The 18,614-nt window shown below is 43.0% G+C and overlaps 1 protein-coding gene across 1 annotated transcript in view; it reads left to right on the plus strand.

Moving 5' to 3' along the window:
* VMP1 (vacuole membrane protein 1) overlaps positions 1-18,614 on the plus strand; it is a 178,930-nt gene that overhangs the window by 68,115 nt on the left and 92,201 nt on the right. Inside the window, exon 6 of the mRNA XM_070735374.1 lies at positions 1,204-1,368. Within this exon, the coding sequence (XP_070591475.1) occupies positions 1,204-1,368 (165 nt within the window). The remainder of the gene's footprint in view (positions 1-1,203; positions 1,369-18,614) is intronic.

Here is an 18,614-nt window from a genome sequence, read left to right on the forward strand (position 1 = left end):
GGAAGGAAAAATGAAAAGATAGAAGGGAGGAAGGAAAGAAAGAAAGTGGTGCACAGGGGTTAAAATAATTTAGATAATTCTGCCAACTGCCAGCAGTTCGATCACAACAAGCTGAATATTGACTCAGCCTTCCATCCTTCCAAGGTGGGTAAAATGAGGACCCAGATTATTAGGGGCAATATGCAGACTCTGCAAACCGTTTGGAGAGAGCTGTGAAGCATTGTGAAATGATATATAAGTCTTAAGTGCTATCGCTATCTCCACGTGCCATATACAGCTAGTCTACAGATGCTGTTAATATCTGTTGATGATGTTACCTATACCTGAGTCCTTCGGGATTGGGTGGCATGGAAATCGAATAAATAAAATAAATAAATATTTGGGTAATGAAAACATCTCAAGAAAACAAGCAAGCTGATGGAGCACCAAAGACCCCTGAGCTACAAATATTGGTGTAACATGGGCATACCTGGGGAAGCCCATGATTGCTCTCGCAGCTGCATTCTGCACGATCTGAAGTTTCCGAACACTTTTCAAAGGTATTGCAACTTCAGATCGTGCAGAATGCAGCTGCGAGAGCAATCATGGCTTCCCCAGGTATGCCCATGTTACACCAACACTCTGCAGTCTGCATTGGTTGCCGATCAGTTTCCAGTCACAATTCAAAGTGTTGGTCTTGACCTATAAAGCCCTTCATGGCATTGGACCACAATGCCCTCCGGAACCGCCTTCTGCCGCACGAATCCAGAGACCGATTAGGTCCCCACAGAGTTGGCCTTCTCCGGGTCTCCGTCGACTAAAACAATGTCGTTTGGCGGGGGTCCCAGGGGAAGAGCCTTCTCTGTGGCGGCCCCAACCCTCTGGAACCAGCTCCCCCCCTGAAATTAGAACTGCCCCCACCCTCCTTGCCCTTTCACAAAGTCCTTAAAACCCACCTCTGCCGTCAGGCTTGGGGGAACTGAAATATCTTCCCCAGGCCTATACTGTTTATGTATGGTATGTTGTGTGCATGTTTTTTTAAATTACAGGGTTTTTAGCTTTCTAATTATTGAATTTGTATTATATATTGTTTTCTGTTGCTGTTGTGAGCAGCCCCCGAGTCTGCGGAGAGAGGGCGGCATACAAATTTTAAAAAATTAAAAAAAATTAAATGGATTGCCATCAATCATTGAATTTTTGCCTTCTTCTTCTTCCCCTCTGCAGGGCCCACATATAGCATCGGTGACACTCGCAGCTTACGAATGTAACACGGTGAATTTTCCAGAGCCGCCCTACCCGGACCAGATTATCTGCCCTGACCAAGGAGTGGGAGAATCCATTTCATTATGGACCATCATGTCCAAAGTCAGGCTGGAAGCCTGCATGTGGGTAAGAGTGCCCTAAATCCTGGCATAAAGTAAACATAGAAACATAAGAAGATTGATGGCAGAAAAAGACCTCCTGGTCCATCTAGTCTGCCCTTATGCTATTTCCTGTGTTTTATCTTAGGATGAATCTATGTTTATCCCAGGCATGTTTCAATTCAGTGACTGTGGATTTAACAACCACGCCTGCTGGAAGTTTGTTCCAAGCATCTACTACTCTTTCAGTCAAATATCATTTTCTCACGTTGCTTCTGATCTTACCCCAACAAACCTCATGTTGTGTCCCTTTGTTCTTGTGTTCACTTTTCTATTAAAAACACTTCCCTCCTGAACCTTATTTAACCCTTTAACATATTTAAATGTTTCGATCATGTCCCCCCTTTTCCTTCTGTCCTCCAGACTATACAGATTGAGTTCATTAAGTCTTTCCTGATACGTTTTATGCTTAAGACCTTCCACCATTTTTGTAGCCCGTCTTTGGACCCGTTCAATTTTTATCAATATCTTTTTGTAGGTGAGGTCTCCAGAACTGGACACAGTATTCCAAATGTGGTCTCACCAGCGCTCTATAGAGTGGGACTTGTGATATTTATTTATTTATTTATTCATTCATTCATTCATTCATTCATTCAAGTTTTTTTAATGCCACCCTTCTCCTTAGACTCAGGGCGGCTTACAACATGTTAGCAATAGCACTTTTTTAACAGAGCCAGCCTATTGCCCCCCACACTCCAGGTCCTCATTTTACCCACCTCGGGAGGATGGAAGGCTGAGTCAACCTTGAGCCGGTGATGAGATTTGAACTGCTGACCTACAGATCTACAGTCAGCTTCAGTGACCTGCAGTACAGCACTCTACCTGCTGCGCCACCCCTGGCTCTTCTAGATATACCGTAGCAGGGATCTGCAAACTTGGTAACCTTAAAACTGGTGGATTTAAACTCTCAGTGCTGGCTGAGAATTCTGGGACTTGAAGTCCCTCAGTCTTAATGTTGCCAAGTGGAGGGATTCCTGCAAGAATTTGCTTAAATTGGGTTGATGGTTGAGGACAGCGTGCTCATAAAAACGGTGGGTTCCTGAGTGTCGGGCTCCAAACAGGAAATGAAACACTTGAGATTCTTGTAGCCACCTTTGTTATGTGATGTTGTGATGTTAGTAACCCAGTAGTTGAGTGAACGTGGCTTCCCAATTATGAAGAGTGGGTGGCAGAGGAGAGGCAAGTAGAGGTTGGCAAGGCACCCCTTGATGTGAGTGACATCAGGTTGGCCACGCCCACCCAGTCACATGACCACCTAGCACGCCCACCCCATCAGGTCATTAGGCAGATTGTATTAAGCAGTCTGTGGGATTTATTAGCAGTCTTTGGGATTTAATTCGCTGGCACGAATCCCAGTGAGCAGTTAGGTCCCACAGAGTTGGCCTTCTCCGGGTCCCGTCGACTAAACAATGTTGTTTGGCAGGGCCCAGGGGAAGAGCCTTCTCTGTGGTGGCCCCAACCCTCTGGAACCAACTCCCCCCAGAGATCAAAATTGCCCCCCCACCCCTCCTCACATTTCGTAAGGCTCCTTAAAACCCACCTTTGTCGTTAGGCATGGGGGAATTGAGATATTCCCTTCCCCCTAGGCCTATACAATTTATGCATGGTATGTTTACGTGTATGTTTGGTTTTTTTAAAATAAGGGTTTTTAAAATTATTTTAAATATTAGATTTGTTACATGTTGTTTCATTATTGTTGTTAGCCGCCCCAAGTCCCACGGAGAGGGGCGCCATACAAATCTAATAAATAAATAAGATACATACATACATACATACTACATACATACATACATACATACATCTACATACAATAAACTCCCCCCCCCCCGGAGATCAGGGCTGCCCCCACCCTCCTTGCCTTTCGCAAACTACTGAAAACCCAACTATGCTGCCAGGCTTGGGGGACCTAATTGACCCTTAGCTGTTTCATGTTATGTATGGTTTGTTTGGATAGTATGACTGTTTTTTATAATGGGTTTTTATAATTGTTTTTAATATTAGATTTGTGTTTTGTATTTTGTTGTGAGCCGCTCCGAGTCTTCGGAGAGGGGCGGCATACAAGTCTAATAAATTATAATTATTATTATTATTATTATTATTATTATTATTATTATTATGTCAATACAACACAGCAAACGAGATCACTATGCTGGATTTCGTATTTCATCACCAGTCGGGCGCTTCCCAAGCACCTAGGACTGCGTGATGTAGCGGCAAATTATGTTTGCCAATCTAAGTAAAGCGGCCTTTGCAATTGACAGATGGAGATTTTGTAAATTCCGATGGTTTTCAAATGTCCGCTGAGATCCTTTGGCACTGCGCCCAGCGTGCCAAGTACCACTGGGACCACTTTCATTGGCTTATGACAGAGTCGTTGCAGCTCGATTTTTAGATCTTCGTATTTCACTCATTTCTCTAGCTGCTTCTCCTCAATTCTGCTGTCTCCTGGGATTGCGATGCCGATGATCAATACTTTCTTTTTCTCCACAATCAGGATGTCTGGTGGGTTATGCTTCAGAATTTGGTCAGTCTGAAGTCGGAAGTCCCACAGTAGATTTGCTTGCTCATTATTATTATTATTTAAAATTATGAATTTAGTTGTCCCTGATGTCCGAATGGTTGCTAACCCTGACTTAGAATTGTGTCAAACTTTACCCACAGCAATTTTGGACGCAGCTAGCATCATAAGTTCAGGAGTATCTGTATTCCTTGCACTGAGGTCGCGCCGATGTGGTGCTCCCATTGCGCATGGTTTGAAAATGTGTTTATTATGTGCTCTTAGCCGAAAGCCCACCATATAATAAACAAGACCTTACATACAACCCTCACTCCATAAAAGACCTTGGAATATTCATACCAAATGACCTAAGTGCCAAAACCCACTGCAACAACATCGGCAAAAAAAGCTTCAAGAGTTGTTAACCTAATCCTGCGTAGCTTCTGCTCCAGTAATATCATACTACTAAACAGAGCATACAAAACTTTTGCCAGACCAATCCTTGAATACAGCTCATCTTTCTGGAAACCACACTACATTTTGGACATAAACACTCCAGAAACGTCCAGAGATGCTGTACTTGAAGAGCCCTCCACTCCTCCACTCGCAACAGAATACCCTACGCAACTAGATTACAATCGTAGGTTTAGAAAGCTTAGAATTACGTCGCCTTAAACACGACCTAAGCATAACCCCTAAAATCACCTGCTACAACGTCCTTCCTGTCAACGACTACTTCAGCTTCAACCACAATAACACCAGAGTACACAACAGTGCAAACTTGAAATAAACCGTTCCAAACTCGAATGCAGGAAATACAACTTTGGTAACTGAGTAGTTGATGCCTGGAACTCACTACCTGACTCTGCAGTATCATCACCTAACCCCCAAAACTTTAGCCTTAGACTATCCACTGTTGACCTCTCCCGATTCCTAAGAGGTCAGCAAAGGGCGTGCATAAGTGCACAAGCGTGCCTTCCGTCCCCTGTCCTAATGTCTTTCTCTTACTAGTATCATGTATATAAACATTGTTATATCTTTGTACGCTTCCAATCTGTACTTGACAAAATGAAAAAATAAAATACTACTCACAAGAGCCTACAAAACTTTTGCAAGACCCATCCTAGACTACTGCTCATCTGTCTGGAACCCATACCACATCTCAGACATCAACACCCTTGAAAATGTCCAAAGATATTTCACCAGAAGAGCCCTTCACTCCTCCACTCGAAACAGAATATCCTATGAAAATAGACTAACAATCCTGGGCCTAGAAAGCCTAGAACTACGACGCCTAAAACACGATTTGAGTATTGCCCACAAAATCATATGCTGCAACGTCCTACCCGTCAATGACTAGTTCAGCTTCAACCGCAACAACACAAGAGCACGCAACAGATTCAAACTGAATACGAACCGCTCCAAACTTGACTGTAAAAAATATGATTTCAACAATCGAGTTATCGAAGCGTGGAACTCATTACCGGACTCAATTGTGTCAACCCCTAACCCCCAACATTTCTCCCTTAGACTCTCCACGATTGACCTCTCCAGGTTCCTAAGAGGCCAGTAAGGGGCGTACATAAGTGCACTGGTGTGCCTTTTGTCCCCTGTCCAATTGTCTTTCCTCTCTTTCACCTATCATATATATTCTCTTCCTTTCATATATCCTCTCCTCTAAGTTCACTTTTACCCTTATATAAATTACCACATGTCTATTTTTCTTCCTATTTATTTGTGTATTGGACAAATGAATAAATAAAATAATAAATAAAATAAATAAATACACTCAGGGCTGCCATTACCTCCTGCTTAATGGTTGGGGAGAGAAGGAAGGAAGGCCACAGTCAAAACATAGAAACATAGAAACATAGAAGTCTGATGGCAGAAAAAGACCTCATGGTCCATCTAGTCTGCCCTTATACTATTTCCTGTACAGTATTTTATCTTAGGATGGATATATGTTTATCCCAGGCATGTTTAAATTCAGTCACTGTGGATTTACCAACCACGTCTGCTGGAAGTTTGTTCTAAGGATCTGCTACTCTTTCAGTAAAATAATATTTTCTCATGTTGCTTTTGATCTTTCCCCCAACTAACTTCAGATTGTGCCCCCTTGTTCTTGTGTTCACTTTCCTGTTAAAAACACTTCCCTCCTGAACCCTATTTAACCCTTTAACATATTTAAATGTTTCAATCATGTCCCCCCTTTTCCTTCTGTCCTCCAGACTATACAGATTGAGTTCATTCAGTCTTTCCTGATACGTTTTATGCTTAAGACCTTCCACCATTCTTGTAGCCCGTCTTTGGACCCGTTCAATTTTGTCAATATCTTTTTGTAGGTGAGGTCTCCAGAACTGAACACAGTGCTACAAATGTGGTCTCACCAGCGCTCTATATAAGGGGATCACAATCTCCCTCTTCCTGCTTGTTATACCTCTAGCTATGCAGCCAAGCATCCTACTTGCTTTCCCTACCACCTGACTGCACTCTTCACCCATTTTGAGACTGTCAGAAATCACTACCCCTAAATCCTTCTCTTCTGAAGTTTTTGCTAACACAGAACTGCCAATGCAATACTCAGATTGAGGATTCCTGCTGGAAAAGGCCAAGCAATTGGAAATATTTTCTCCCCATTTCTCAGGAGCCTCCTTTATTGGGCCAGCCGAGCAGAGAGAGCTGTCTTCCAAGAAAAATATTAATAAAAAGAGCTACCAAATGTTTTCAGCAGCTACCGGAGAAGTGTCGTATGACTCGTGCTTCCCTCCCTGGGGGGAATCTCTTGTTATCTGATGTCACAACATGTTTTCTGCTTGGCTTTGTTTACCGAGCCGTAAAACCCCTGCTTGCTTCTGTCCTGTTAGCTAAAGAGTCTGGCAAGTGACCTTCTGGATGTTACACACATACACACAAACACACACACATCCTTTGTCCTCATTAGAGTAGAAACTGGAGAAGTCCCGGCTACACAAACACATGTGTACCAGAGGTTGGTTGCACTGACTTTCCCTACTGCTTCTCATCTCAAGGGAAGTGTGCGTTTTGCTATGTTTGACATAGAACCATAGAACATTGACGGCAGAAAAAGACCTCCTGGCCCATCCAGTCTGCCCTTATACTATTTCCTGTATTTTATCTTAGGATGGACATATGTTTATCCCAGGCATGTTTAAATTCAGTTACTGTGGATTTATCAACCACGTCTGCTGGAATTTTCTTCCAAGCATCTACTACTCTTTCAGTCAAATAATATTTTCTCATGCTGCTTTTGATCTTTCCCCCAACTAACTTCAGATTGTGTCCCCTTGTTCTTGTGTTCATTTTCCTATTAAAAACATTTTTCTCCTGAACCTTATTTAACCCTTTAACATAGTTAAATGTTTAGATCATGTCCCCCCTTTCCCTTCTGTCCTCCAGACTATAGAGTTTGAGTTCATGAAGTCTTTCCTGATACGTTTTATTCTTAAGACCTTCCACCATTTTTGCAGCCCGTCTTTGGACCCGTTGAATTTTATCAATATCTTTTTGTAAGTGAGGTCTCCAGAAGTGGACACAGTATTCCAAATGTGGTCTCACCAGCGCTCTATACAGCAGGATCACAATCTCCCTCTTCCTGCTTGTTACACCTCTAGCTATGCAGCCAAGCATTCTACTTGCTTTTCCACTCACCCATTTTGAAACTGTCAGAAATCACGATCCCTAAATCCTTCTCTTCTGAAGTTTTTGCTAACAGAGAACTGCCATGACGTTGGGGAAATCACCCTCTGCGCATGCGCAGAAGCCTTCGCGCATGCACAGAGGGGGGTTTTGCCAGCTGCTTTTCAGAAGCGGCGGCCAAAAGACCAGTTCTGGGGGGCTACGGGCGAACTGGTCTGAACCGGCAGCAACCCACTACTGGTGTATATTCATGCACACTGTTGTGGTTCTCGCTTCTGTCCAGCAGGCATGTTCCCAGTGGAAATAGGTTGCCAGTAATAATAATAATAATAATAATAATAATAATAATAATAATAATAATAATAATAATATATTAGATTTGTATGCCGCCCCTCTCTGAAGACTCGGGGCGGCTCACAACAATGATAAAAACAATATTATACTGAAACAAATCTAATATTAAAAAGAAATATATAAAACCCTATCATATTAAAACCAGACAACACATACATACCAAACATAAAATATAAAGAGCCTGGGGGAAAGGTGTCTCAAATCCCCCATGCCTGGCGGTATAGGTGGGTCTTGAGTAGTTTACAAAAGACAAGGAGGGTGGGGGCAGTTCTAATCTCTGGGGGGAGTTGATTCCAGACGGCCGGGGCCGCCACAGAGAAGGCTCTTCCCCTGGGGCCTGCCAAACGACATTGTTTAGTTGATGGGACCCGGAGAAGGCCAACTGTGTGGGACCTTATCGGTCGCTGGGATTCGTGCGGTAGCAGGCGGTTCCGGAGGTACTCTGGTCCAATGCCATGTAGGGCTTTAAAGGTCATAACCAACACTTTGAATTGTGACCAGAAACTGATCGGCAGCCAATGCAGGCCACGTAGTGTTGTAGGTTTTTAGTCATTGATTAATTAATTTATCTGCTCCCCGTCTTGCTATCAAAAGTTTCTTTGGGTCGTGAAATTCATTAAGAATATGGTGCTTCAATAAGTAGGCTTCCCATTGGTTCCTACATGTTTAATTGTTACATTGATACACTGCCCTTCGCACCACTGAGGTGACATATATTGGATCATACCTCGCTGCGGCCAGTAAGGGCCCCCAGAGTTGGCCTTCTCCAGGTCCTGACCCCCAAACAATGTTGGCTGGCGGGACCTCGGGGAAGAGCCTTTTCTGTGGTGGCTCTGGCCCTTTGGAACCAACTGCCTCCAGAGGTCCGTATTATCTCCACCCTACCGGTCTTCCGGAAAGCCATTGACCTGGCTTTTCCAGCAGGCCTGGAATTAGACATTGCTAGTATGTATGTTTTTTATATTATTGTTATTATTGATTTTTATTATTAGATTTTAACTTTTTATTGTTGTTGTATTTATTTTGATTGTTAGTCGCTCAGAGTTTTTTTGGAGTGAGTGGCATATAAATACAATCAATCAGTAAATGCGGGCAGCACCTGGAACCCATTGGGAAGGGATTACCTGGGTCTTCGGAGAGGGGCGGCATACAAATCTAATAAATAAATAAATAAACAAACAAATAAACAAACATCTTCTTTAAACTTCCCCAAAAGCACAGGGAGTCCAATTAAACCACCCTTTGAGACGTACATTTTGTTAAACATCCCTGGAGTACGCACAGAATATTACCCATTCCACTAGCCAGCTGGCCCTGATGATATTACCTAAATTGGTAATAAAACATCTACAAGAAAAGAAAAAGAAGAGCCATATGGTTGATTTTCTCTCGAAAGTTGATTTGGAGGCTGTTGTGGTTAGCTCTGGCCCAGCTCCTGCCCCAAGGAATGTGGAGGTGGATGTGGGGGAAACATCAACATGTTCCAGGCCTGTTTTGCTGCCGACAGAGTCAGCCAGTGAATTATCCTCTGCAGAAGGAAGTGTCGGTGAGATGGAAGAGGGGGGCTTGGCAGACAGCCCAGGAGGAAGTCAATCTTCATGATCTTCGCTTGATTCAGATGAAGAGACAATGACAGACCCACGCATGCTTAGAGCTATGCATAGGAGAGAACAACTTAAGAAATATTACAGGAGATAGAGAGGCCACCTGTGGTTGGGTGGGGATACAGTAATTAGGGCTGCTGATAAATTGGCAGCGTGCCGGCTTCGCAGTGTGAAAGATTATCTGATCATATTGGTTTGGATCGTGCCTTGTTGTTTCTGGATTGTGCTCAGGACTTTGTTTGGACTTTGGAATATAAAGACATTTTGAGTGTTTATCACGTCTGAACAACCTGTGACGAAATTCACAGTTACTGGTCTACTGCTTAGATTTATTGCTGGACTCCGTTATCTGTCTGTATTTCAAGTGTGCCTTATTTATACAAGAACTCCCTTTGAAGTTTGAAAGGGAGTTTTGCTTCTCTTTTGTTTGGATAAAGAACATTTAATTGCATTCTCTCGTGTGTGTATTTGCTTGGCTAGATTTCCCTTTAATTGAAGGCGTGTGGCATAGGCCGGCTGAACAGAGGCGAGCCTGCAGCACAGAGGTTGTGTGTGTGTATGTTAGTATAGGGGTTTTTCTTAAATTTATAATATTTTAATTAATTGGATTATGTATTGGATTGTCTTTTCACTTGTTGTGAGCCGCCCCGAGTTTTCGGAGAGGGGCGGCATACAAATCCAAATAATAAATAAATAAATAAATAAATAAATATCCTGCCTTGCATGCTACAGATTCTAATCCCAGTAAGGGTATGTCTGACTGATGAGACCATAACAAGGTCAAAATACATCTATACTCTGTGTTTTGTGTGTGTGTGTGAGAGAGAGAGAGACAGATACAGTAGTCCCTCGCTATATCGCGCATCACCTATCGCGGCTTCACTTCATCGCGGGTTTTGAAGTCAGCGTTGGCACAGATACGGCGCTTAGAAGTTTGGAAGGGCAGGACAAGCGCTCAGCTCATGCTCAGAGAGAAGCTTCACTTGAATCATTTCACCACACAAACAAGCGCTAGAATAATTCCAGTGGGACTCTCGAATGATGAGCGGGGTGGGGACTGAGCTCCGGCGGAGGCCCGTCCCCTCGTTCAACCCGCCTCGCCAGTCCCGAGAAGGCAGTCTTTGGAGGCGCGCTTAGTGGTTAGCGGCGGCGGTGTGCTTGGGGTTGTAGAAAGAGCTCCTGGCAGCGTGCGAACGAGCGAGCGTAAGCAAAGGAAGGAACGCGATGCGGCGGGGATTCCAGACTGGGCTCGAGGGCGGGAGAGGAAGTGCTGGGCGGGTGGAGGGGGAAAAAAAAGAAAAGAGAGAGAGAGAGAAAAAGAACCAGCCAGGGCAGCTCACCAGGGACTTTCCAGCCGGGGCAAGGCAAAAAAGACAACGTTTGGCCGAACTGCTGCAAAGAACAGCAGTGGGTCGGGAATGCTCGGGGGCCGCGATTCTTTTGCCCCCCTCCCCTTCTTTTCCTCAGGCGCAGAGTAAGTAGTAGTGGGGGGAAAGGTTAGCCGTTGCTCGCCTCCAGGCATCCGGAGCTGGTGGGAAGGAGGATAAATTCCCCATCGCGGATTTCACCTATCGCGGCCGGGTCTGGAACGTAACACCCGCGATAGGTGAGGTCTTACTGTACTGTACTGCTGAAAGAGTGATTTGGAAGTCGTCACTATGACTCAGAAGCTGCAGCTGGAACTCTGTTTAATGTTTGGAAAAAGGATGAGAGCAAGCACATTTTCAAAACAACTTCCACAAAATAAATTTTAAAAAATGACCACAGACTACTAACAAGTCTCACACATGGATTCTGAAGCTCCTTTTCCTTCAGAAAGAGAGTTGATGTCATCCTTTCTTCTTCTTTTTTCTCGAGAGCTTATGATATCAGACAAGAATGTTTTAAGAAACTGACTCTATTTGGGAGGTTTTAAAAATATGATCAATAAACGAAATGTAATGGGAAATAGGAAAGTTAACAGGAAAGTGAACACAAGAACAAGGGGACACAATCTGAAGTTAGTTGGGGGAAATGTTCTGTCGGCGTGTCCCAACCACCCGTAATTACAGGGTCATTAGTCCAAATCGACACACACCACACGATAGAAGGCAAACAATAGGTCTTTATCAACAGAAAAGCAGACAAAACTCCCTTTTTAAATGTCAAAGGGATTTTCTGGTACACACAAGGCACAGGGTAAATGCAATCCAATTTCTCACCCAGTAACTGGGAAATTGAGTCCAATTCCACAGTCCAGAAATTCCACATACAGTCTTGAACAGGGAAACAGCAAACCACGATCTTGACGAAACTATGAATCAGATAAACTTCCACGAGGTTAAACCAGCACGCTGCTCTTTTTATCTGTAGCGCTAATTACAGCAGCCCCATCCAACCACAGGTGGCCTCACTTATCTCCTGTAATAATCCTTCAGTTGTTCTCTCCTATGCATCACTCTACACATGCGTGGAATCCAGGGATGATAAGGATGATTGATCTCCTCCTGGGCTGTCTGCCAAACTCCCCTCTTCCCTGTCATTCACGCTTCCTTCGTCAGAGGAGACTTCGTCGGGAGATTCTATTGGGAGCAAAACAGGCCTGTGGCATGTGGATGTTTCCCCCACCTCCACCTCCACATTCCTTGGGGCAGGAGCTGGGCCAGAGCTAACCACAACAGGAAAGATCAAAAGCAACATGAGAAAATATTATTTTAATGAAAGAATAGTAGATCCTTGGAACAAATTTCCAGCAGACGTGGTTGATACATCCACAGTAACTGAATTTAAACATGCCTGGGATAAACATTTATCCATCCTAAGATTAAATACGGGAAATAGTATAAGGGCAGACTGGATGGACCAGGAGGTCTTTTTCTGCCGTCAATCTTCTATGTTTCTATGTTTCTAAATCAACTGTCATTACGAGCACTCCTTGATTTACAGCAGTTTGTTTAGTGGCCATTCAACGCCCCATGTCTATGGAGAAGGGCAGCCTAGAAGTCCAAATAATAAATAAATAAACAAATTCTTCACACTTAACTACCATTGCAGCATCCCAAGGTGCCCATGGGATCAAAATTCAAATGATTGACAACTGGCTCGTATTTATGACAGTTGCAACACCCTGGGCCTGGGGTCGGCAAACCACGGCTCGTGAGCCGCACGTGGCTCTTTGGCCCCTAGAGTGCAGCTCTTTTGCAAAAGCGAGTTTCTGGCACTACACGCGTGTGGCCCTTTAAATTTGCCGACCCCTGCTTTAGGGCCTGGGCTCATGCAAACACCTTATGTGGCTTTCTGACAAGCAAAGTCAGTGGGGGAAGCCAGGCTCACTTAAGGACTGTTACTAATTGAACAAATGCAGTGATTCACTTAACAGCTGTGGCAAGAGAAGTCGTAAAATCACTTTAAAAATGTCTCACTTAGCAACATAAATTTTGGACTCCATTGTGCTTGTAAGTTGAGGACTACCTGTAAAGATGAAGGGAGATGGAGGTATGGATGGATAGATGCACAGATAGATGGACAGACATGGATAGATAGATGGGTGGATGGATGGCATATATAGAGATGATATAGAAATAGAGTTGGATAGATGGATTGAGATGATGGATGGAGGGAGGGAGGGAGGGATATAGAGATAGAGATGAGATAGAATTGGACATGGATGGATGGATAGAAATAGATAGATAGATAGATAGATAGATAGATAGATAGATAGATAGATAGATAGATAGATAGATAATGGATAGATGGATGGATGAGATAGAAATAGAGTTGGACATATGGATGGATGGATAGATAGATGAATAAAATGATAGATAGATAGATAGATAGATAGATAGATAGATAGATAGATAGATAGATAGATAGATAGATAGATAGATAGATAGATAATGGATAGATAGATAATGGATAGATGGATGGATGGATGAAATAGAAATAGAGTTGGACATATGGATGGATGGATGGATAAATGATAGATAGGTAGATAGGCAGATAGACAGATAGACAGGGCGGCATAGAAATATAATAAATAAATAGGTAGGTAGGTAGGTAGATTAGATAGATAGATAGATAGATAGATAGATAGATAGATAGATAGATAGATAGATAGATAGATAGATAGATAGATAGATAGATAGATAGAGACGGACGGATGGATGCAAACCAAGTGCTCTGCCCACAATGCTCTCATGTGACCACCATGAGGTGGGTGGCCATCTCAACTCCAGAACCGAGGCTTAAGTAGCTCATTGTAACTTTGAACCGTCGCTAAGCGAGGACAACCCCTCTTCCTCTCTTCCATTCGGATAGGAAGCTGTCGTCACTCCTCAATGCAAACAGCTGGGACCGGGTACATCGGCTCATGGCAGGTTCGAACGTGCCTCCTTCCTCCGAACCCACTTTGCGCTTGTTTTTATTGGGTCGGCCTGGTTTATTCCGCCCATACAGCCATCGCAGAAATATAAACCGGTCCTCGCAGTTTCAAATCCCTCGTTGACCTGGGAACACCTGAGCCCAGGTGACCACGAGTGGTCGGCTTATCAGAGCGAAGAGGCCGTCCCAATTTAGAGGGCTCCGGCTATCCACATTTTGATGAATGCTCGAGCAGGGCCTCTGTTTCACATGGCGTCATGTGTCCTGCCTGCGTTCTGTTCTGCAACCTCACTGCATGTGACTGGGACAAATTCAGGGAAAGTTCATTTCTAGTGCAAAGCCTTTTTTTTTTATTTTTCCCTTCTGTTAGCAACGCGAAGCCAAAACAAAAGCCTCCCCTTTATTTATTTATTTTTACAGTGGAAAACACATTTGTTTTCCCTCGTTTTGTTTCATTTTTTTTGTGTAAATGACATCACCCAAACCCCAAGAAGCTGCTGCAAATGAATTGCTTCGCCAGGAAGAAGTAAGTCGGTTTTTCTGGCTGCCTTTTCCAGCTTCTTTCTTCCAGCAAGCTGTCAGGTTTCCACCCATTTATACTCATTTCTTTTGTCTCCCCTGAAAATAAACGTTGCTAAAAAGGAGCAGCTTCCTCTTCGCCCCGCAGAATTCCTCCATCAATCCTGTTGAGCCAGCCACGGCGTGACAAGGCATTCACTTAATCAAAATAATCATAATTTATTTTTTTCACAAGCTAACGTTCCCAAATGTGCTGGGAAAGCATTTTTCCACAATCCCTAATCAGCACGAAGGAAGCTGGATTAACTCAGGGAGAAGGGCAGGGGTTTCCTTTTGTATTTCTATTTGCAAGCAATCCTTGACTTACGACCTCCATTAAGCCCAAAATTTCTGTTGCTAAGCGAGATATTTGTTGTTGTTATTGTTATTATTATGTCAGTACAACACAGCAAACGAGATCACTATGCTGGATTTCGTATTTCATCACCAGTCGGGCGCTTCCCAAGCACCTAGGACTGCGTGATGTAGAGGCGAATTATGTTTGCCAATCCCAGTCAAGCGGCCTTTTGCAATTGACAGATGGAGATTTTTTCAATTCCGATGGTTTTCAAATGTCCGCTGAGATCCTTTGGCACTACGCCCAGCGTGCCAAGGACCACTGGGACCACTTTCATGGGCTTATGCCAGAGTCATTGCAGCTCTATTTTTAGATCTTCGTATTTCACTAATTTCTCTAGCTGCTTCTCCTCAATTCTGCTGTCTCCTGGGATTGCGATGTCGATGATCCATACTTTCTTTTTCTCCACGATCACAATGTCTGGTGTGTTATTCTTCAGAATTTGGTCAGTCTGAAGTCGGAAGTCCCACAGTAGTTTTACTTGCTCATTTTTGGCCACTTTTTCGGGCTTATGATCCCACCAGTTCTTTGCCACTGGTAAATGGTAGTTCCGGCACACGTTCCAGTGGATCATCTGTGCCACAACATCATGTCTATGCTTGTAGTCGGTCTGTGCGATCTTTTTGCAGCAGCTGAGTATGTGATCGATGGTTTCATCTGTTTCTTTACAGAGTCTGCACTTTGGATCGTCTGTTGATTTTTCAATTCTGGCTTTGACAGAATTTGTTCTAATGGCCTGTTGTTGTGCCTCCAGTTATTATTATTATTATTATTATTATTATTATTATTATTTATTAGATTTGTATGCCGCCACTCTCCGTAGACCCGGGGCGGCTCACAACAACAATAAAACAATGTATAACAAATCTAATAATATAAAAGTCACTAAAAACCCCTTATTAAAAAGCAAAAACATACACACGAACATACCATGCATAAACTGTATAGGCCTGGGGGTGATGTCTCAATTCCCCCATGCTTGACGGCAGAGATGGGTTTTAAGGAGTATGTGAACTTTAAAGTAGAATTTCCTGTATAGAAACATAAGACCATACAAGATTGACAGCAGAAAAAGGCCTCATGGTTCATCTAGTCTGCCCTTATACTATTTACTGTATTTTATCTTAGGATGGATATAAGTGTATTCCAGGCATGTTTAAATTCAGTTTCTGTGGATTTACCAATCACGTGGGCTGGAAGTTTGTTCCAAGCATCTACTATTCTTTCAGTAAAATAATACTTTTTTTACGTTGCTTCTGATCTTTCCCCCAACTAACCTCAGATTGTGCCCCCTTATTCTTGTGTTCATTTTCCTATTAAAAACAGTTCCCTCCTGAACCTTATTTAACCCTTTAGCATATTTAAATACAGTATTTCAATCATCTGCCCACTTTCCCTTCTGTCTTCCAGACTCTACAGATTGAGTTCATGAAGTCTTTCCTGATAAATTTTATGCTTAAGACCTTCCACCATTTTTGTACCCGTCTTTGGACCCATTGAATTTTATCAATATCTTTTTGTAGGTGAGGTCTCCAGAACTGAACACAGTACTACTGTATTCCAAATGGGGTCTCACCAGCACTCTATACAGCGGGATCACAATCTCCCTCTTCCTGCTTGTTATACCTCTAGCTATGCAGCCAAGCATTCTACTTGCTTTCCCTATTGCCTGACCGCACTGCTCACCCATTTTGAGACTGTCAGAAATCACTACCCCTAAATCCTTCTCTTCAGAAATTTTTGCTAACACAGAACTGCCAATGCAATACTCAGATTGAGGATTCCTTTTCCCCAAGTGCATTATTTTACATTTGGAAACATTAAATAGGGAGTCCTCCACTTATGACCTCAATTGAGCCCAAAATTTACGGTATGTTGCTAAGCGAGATATTTGTTAAGTGAACTTTAAATTGGAATTTTGTCTATAGGGAGTCCTTGACTTACGACTACAATTGAGCCCAAAACTTCTGTTATAAACGAAATGCTTGTTCAATGAGTTTTTGCCCCATTTTATGACCTTTCTTGCGACAGTTGTTAAGAGCATCACTGCCATTGTTAAGTTAGCAGGTTGTTAAGTAACTCTGGCTTCTCCCTTGATCACCAGGAGACAGTGAGTTCTAGTCCCACTTTAGGCCTTAAATCTGGCTTAGGTGACTTTGAGCAGATCACTAGAAGTGAATTGTAGTTCTGCCTTTGGCATGAAAGCCAGCTGGGTGAATCTCTGAATTCTAGTCCTTAGCCATGAAAGTTGGCTGGGTAACTTTAAGCAATCACTGAGAGATGATGAGTTCTAGTTCTGCCTTAGCTATGAAGCAGGAAGAGGGAGATTATGATCCGCTATATAGAGCGCTGGTGAGACCACATTTGGAATACTGTGTTCAGTTCTGGAGACCTCACCTACAAAAAGGTATTGACAAAATTGAAGGGGTCCAAAGACGGGCTACAAGAATGGTGGAAGGCCTTAAGCATAAAACGTATCAGGAAAGACTTCATGAACTCAATCTGTATAGTCTGGAGGACAGAAGGAAAGGGGGGACATGATTGAAACATTTAAATATGTTAAAGGGTTAAATAAGGTCCAGGAGGGAAGTGTTTTTAATAGGAAAGTGAACACAAGAACAAGGGGACACAATCTGAAGTTAGTTGGGGGAAAGATCAAAAGCAACATGAGAAAATATTATTTTACTGAAAGAGTAGTAGATGCTTGGAACAAACTTCCAGCAGATGTGGCAGATAAATCCACAGTGACTGAATTTAAAAATGTCTGGGATAAACATATGTTCATCCTAAGATAAAATACAGAAAATATTCTCTCATGAAGTCATCACAACATGATGGGGGAAAAGCCTGGGACAAATCTGTTTGTCCCTTCTCTTGTTCTGGAGACCTCACCTACAAAAAGATATGGATAAAATGGAACGGGTCCAAAGACGGGCTACAAAAATGGTGGAAGGTCTTAAGCATAAAACTGATCAGGAAAGACTTCATGATGGAGTTCATGAAGTCTTTCCTGATAAGTTTTATGCTTAAGACCTTCCACCATTTTTGTAGCCCGTTTTTGGACCTGTTCAATTTTATCCATATACTTTTGTAGGTGAGGCCTCAAGAACTGGACACAGTACTCCAAATAGGGTCTCACCAGTGTTCTATACAGCGGGATCACAATCTCCCTCTTCCTGCTTGTTATACCTCTCGCTATGCAGCCAAGCATTCTACTCAGTTTCCCTACCGCCTGACCGCACTGCTCACCCATCTTGAGACTCCATGAACTCAATCTGTATAGTCTGGAGGACAGAAGGGAAAGGGGGGACATGATCGAAACATTTAAATATGTTAAAAGGGTTAAATAAGGTTCAGGAGGGAAGTGTTTTCAATAGAAAAGTGAACACAAGAACAAGGGGACACAATCTGAAGTTAGTTGGGGGAAAGATCAAAAGCAACATGAGAAAATATTATTTTACTGAAAGAGTAGTAGATGCTTGGAACAAACTTCCAGCAGATGTGGTAGATAAATCCACAGTGACTGAATTTAAACATGTCTGGGATAAACATATGTTCATCCTAAAATACAGAAAATATTCTCTTAGGACCGGACCACCCTTTGCACCTGCTTCTGATGTGGACAGGTTTGCTTCGGTTTCAACTTTCATTTCGCCTGTTAATGATCTGAACTTTTTTCCTTTCAAACCCATGTTAAGACTGGTAAATGGTCTGATAGGACGATACCTCCCTTCTCTGCCCCCCCTGCACCCCTCCCCTTCATCCCCCAGCCATGTTCAAGCTTCCCCCTCCACCATGCAGCCTGGCTGGCTTGCTTTGAGTCACTC

The sequence above is a fragment of the Erythrolamprus reginae genome, chromosome 1, assembly GCF_031021105.1.
Source record: "Erythrolamprus reginae isolate rEryReg1 chromosome 1, rEryReg1.hap1, whole genome shotgun sequence".
Lineage (NCBI taxonomy): Eukaryota > Metazoa > Chordata > Lepidosauria > Squamata > Dipsadidae > Erythrolamprus > Erythrolamprus reginae.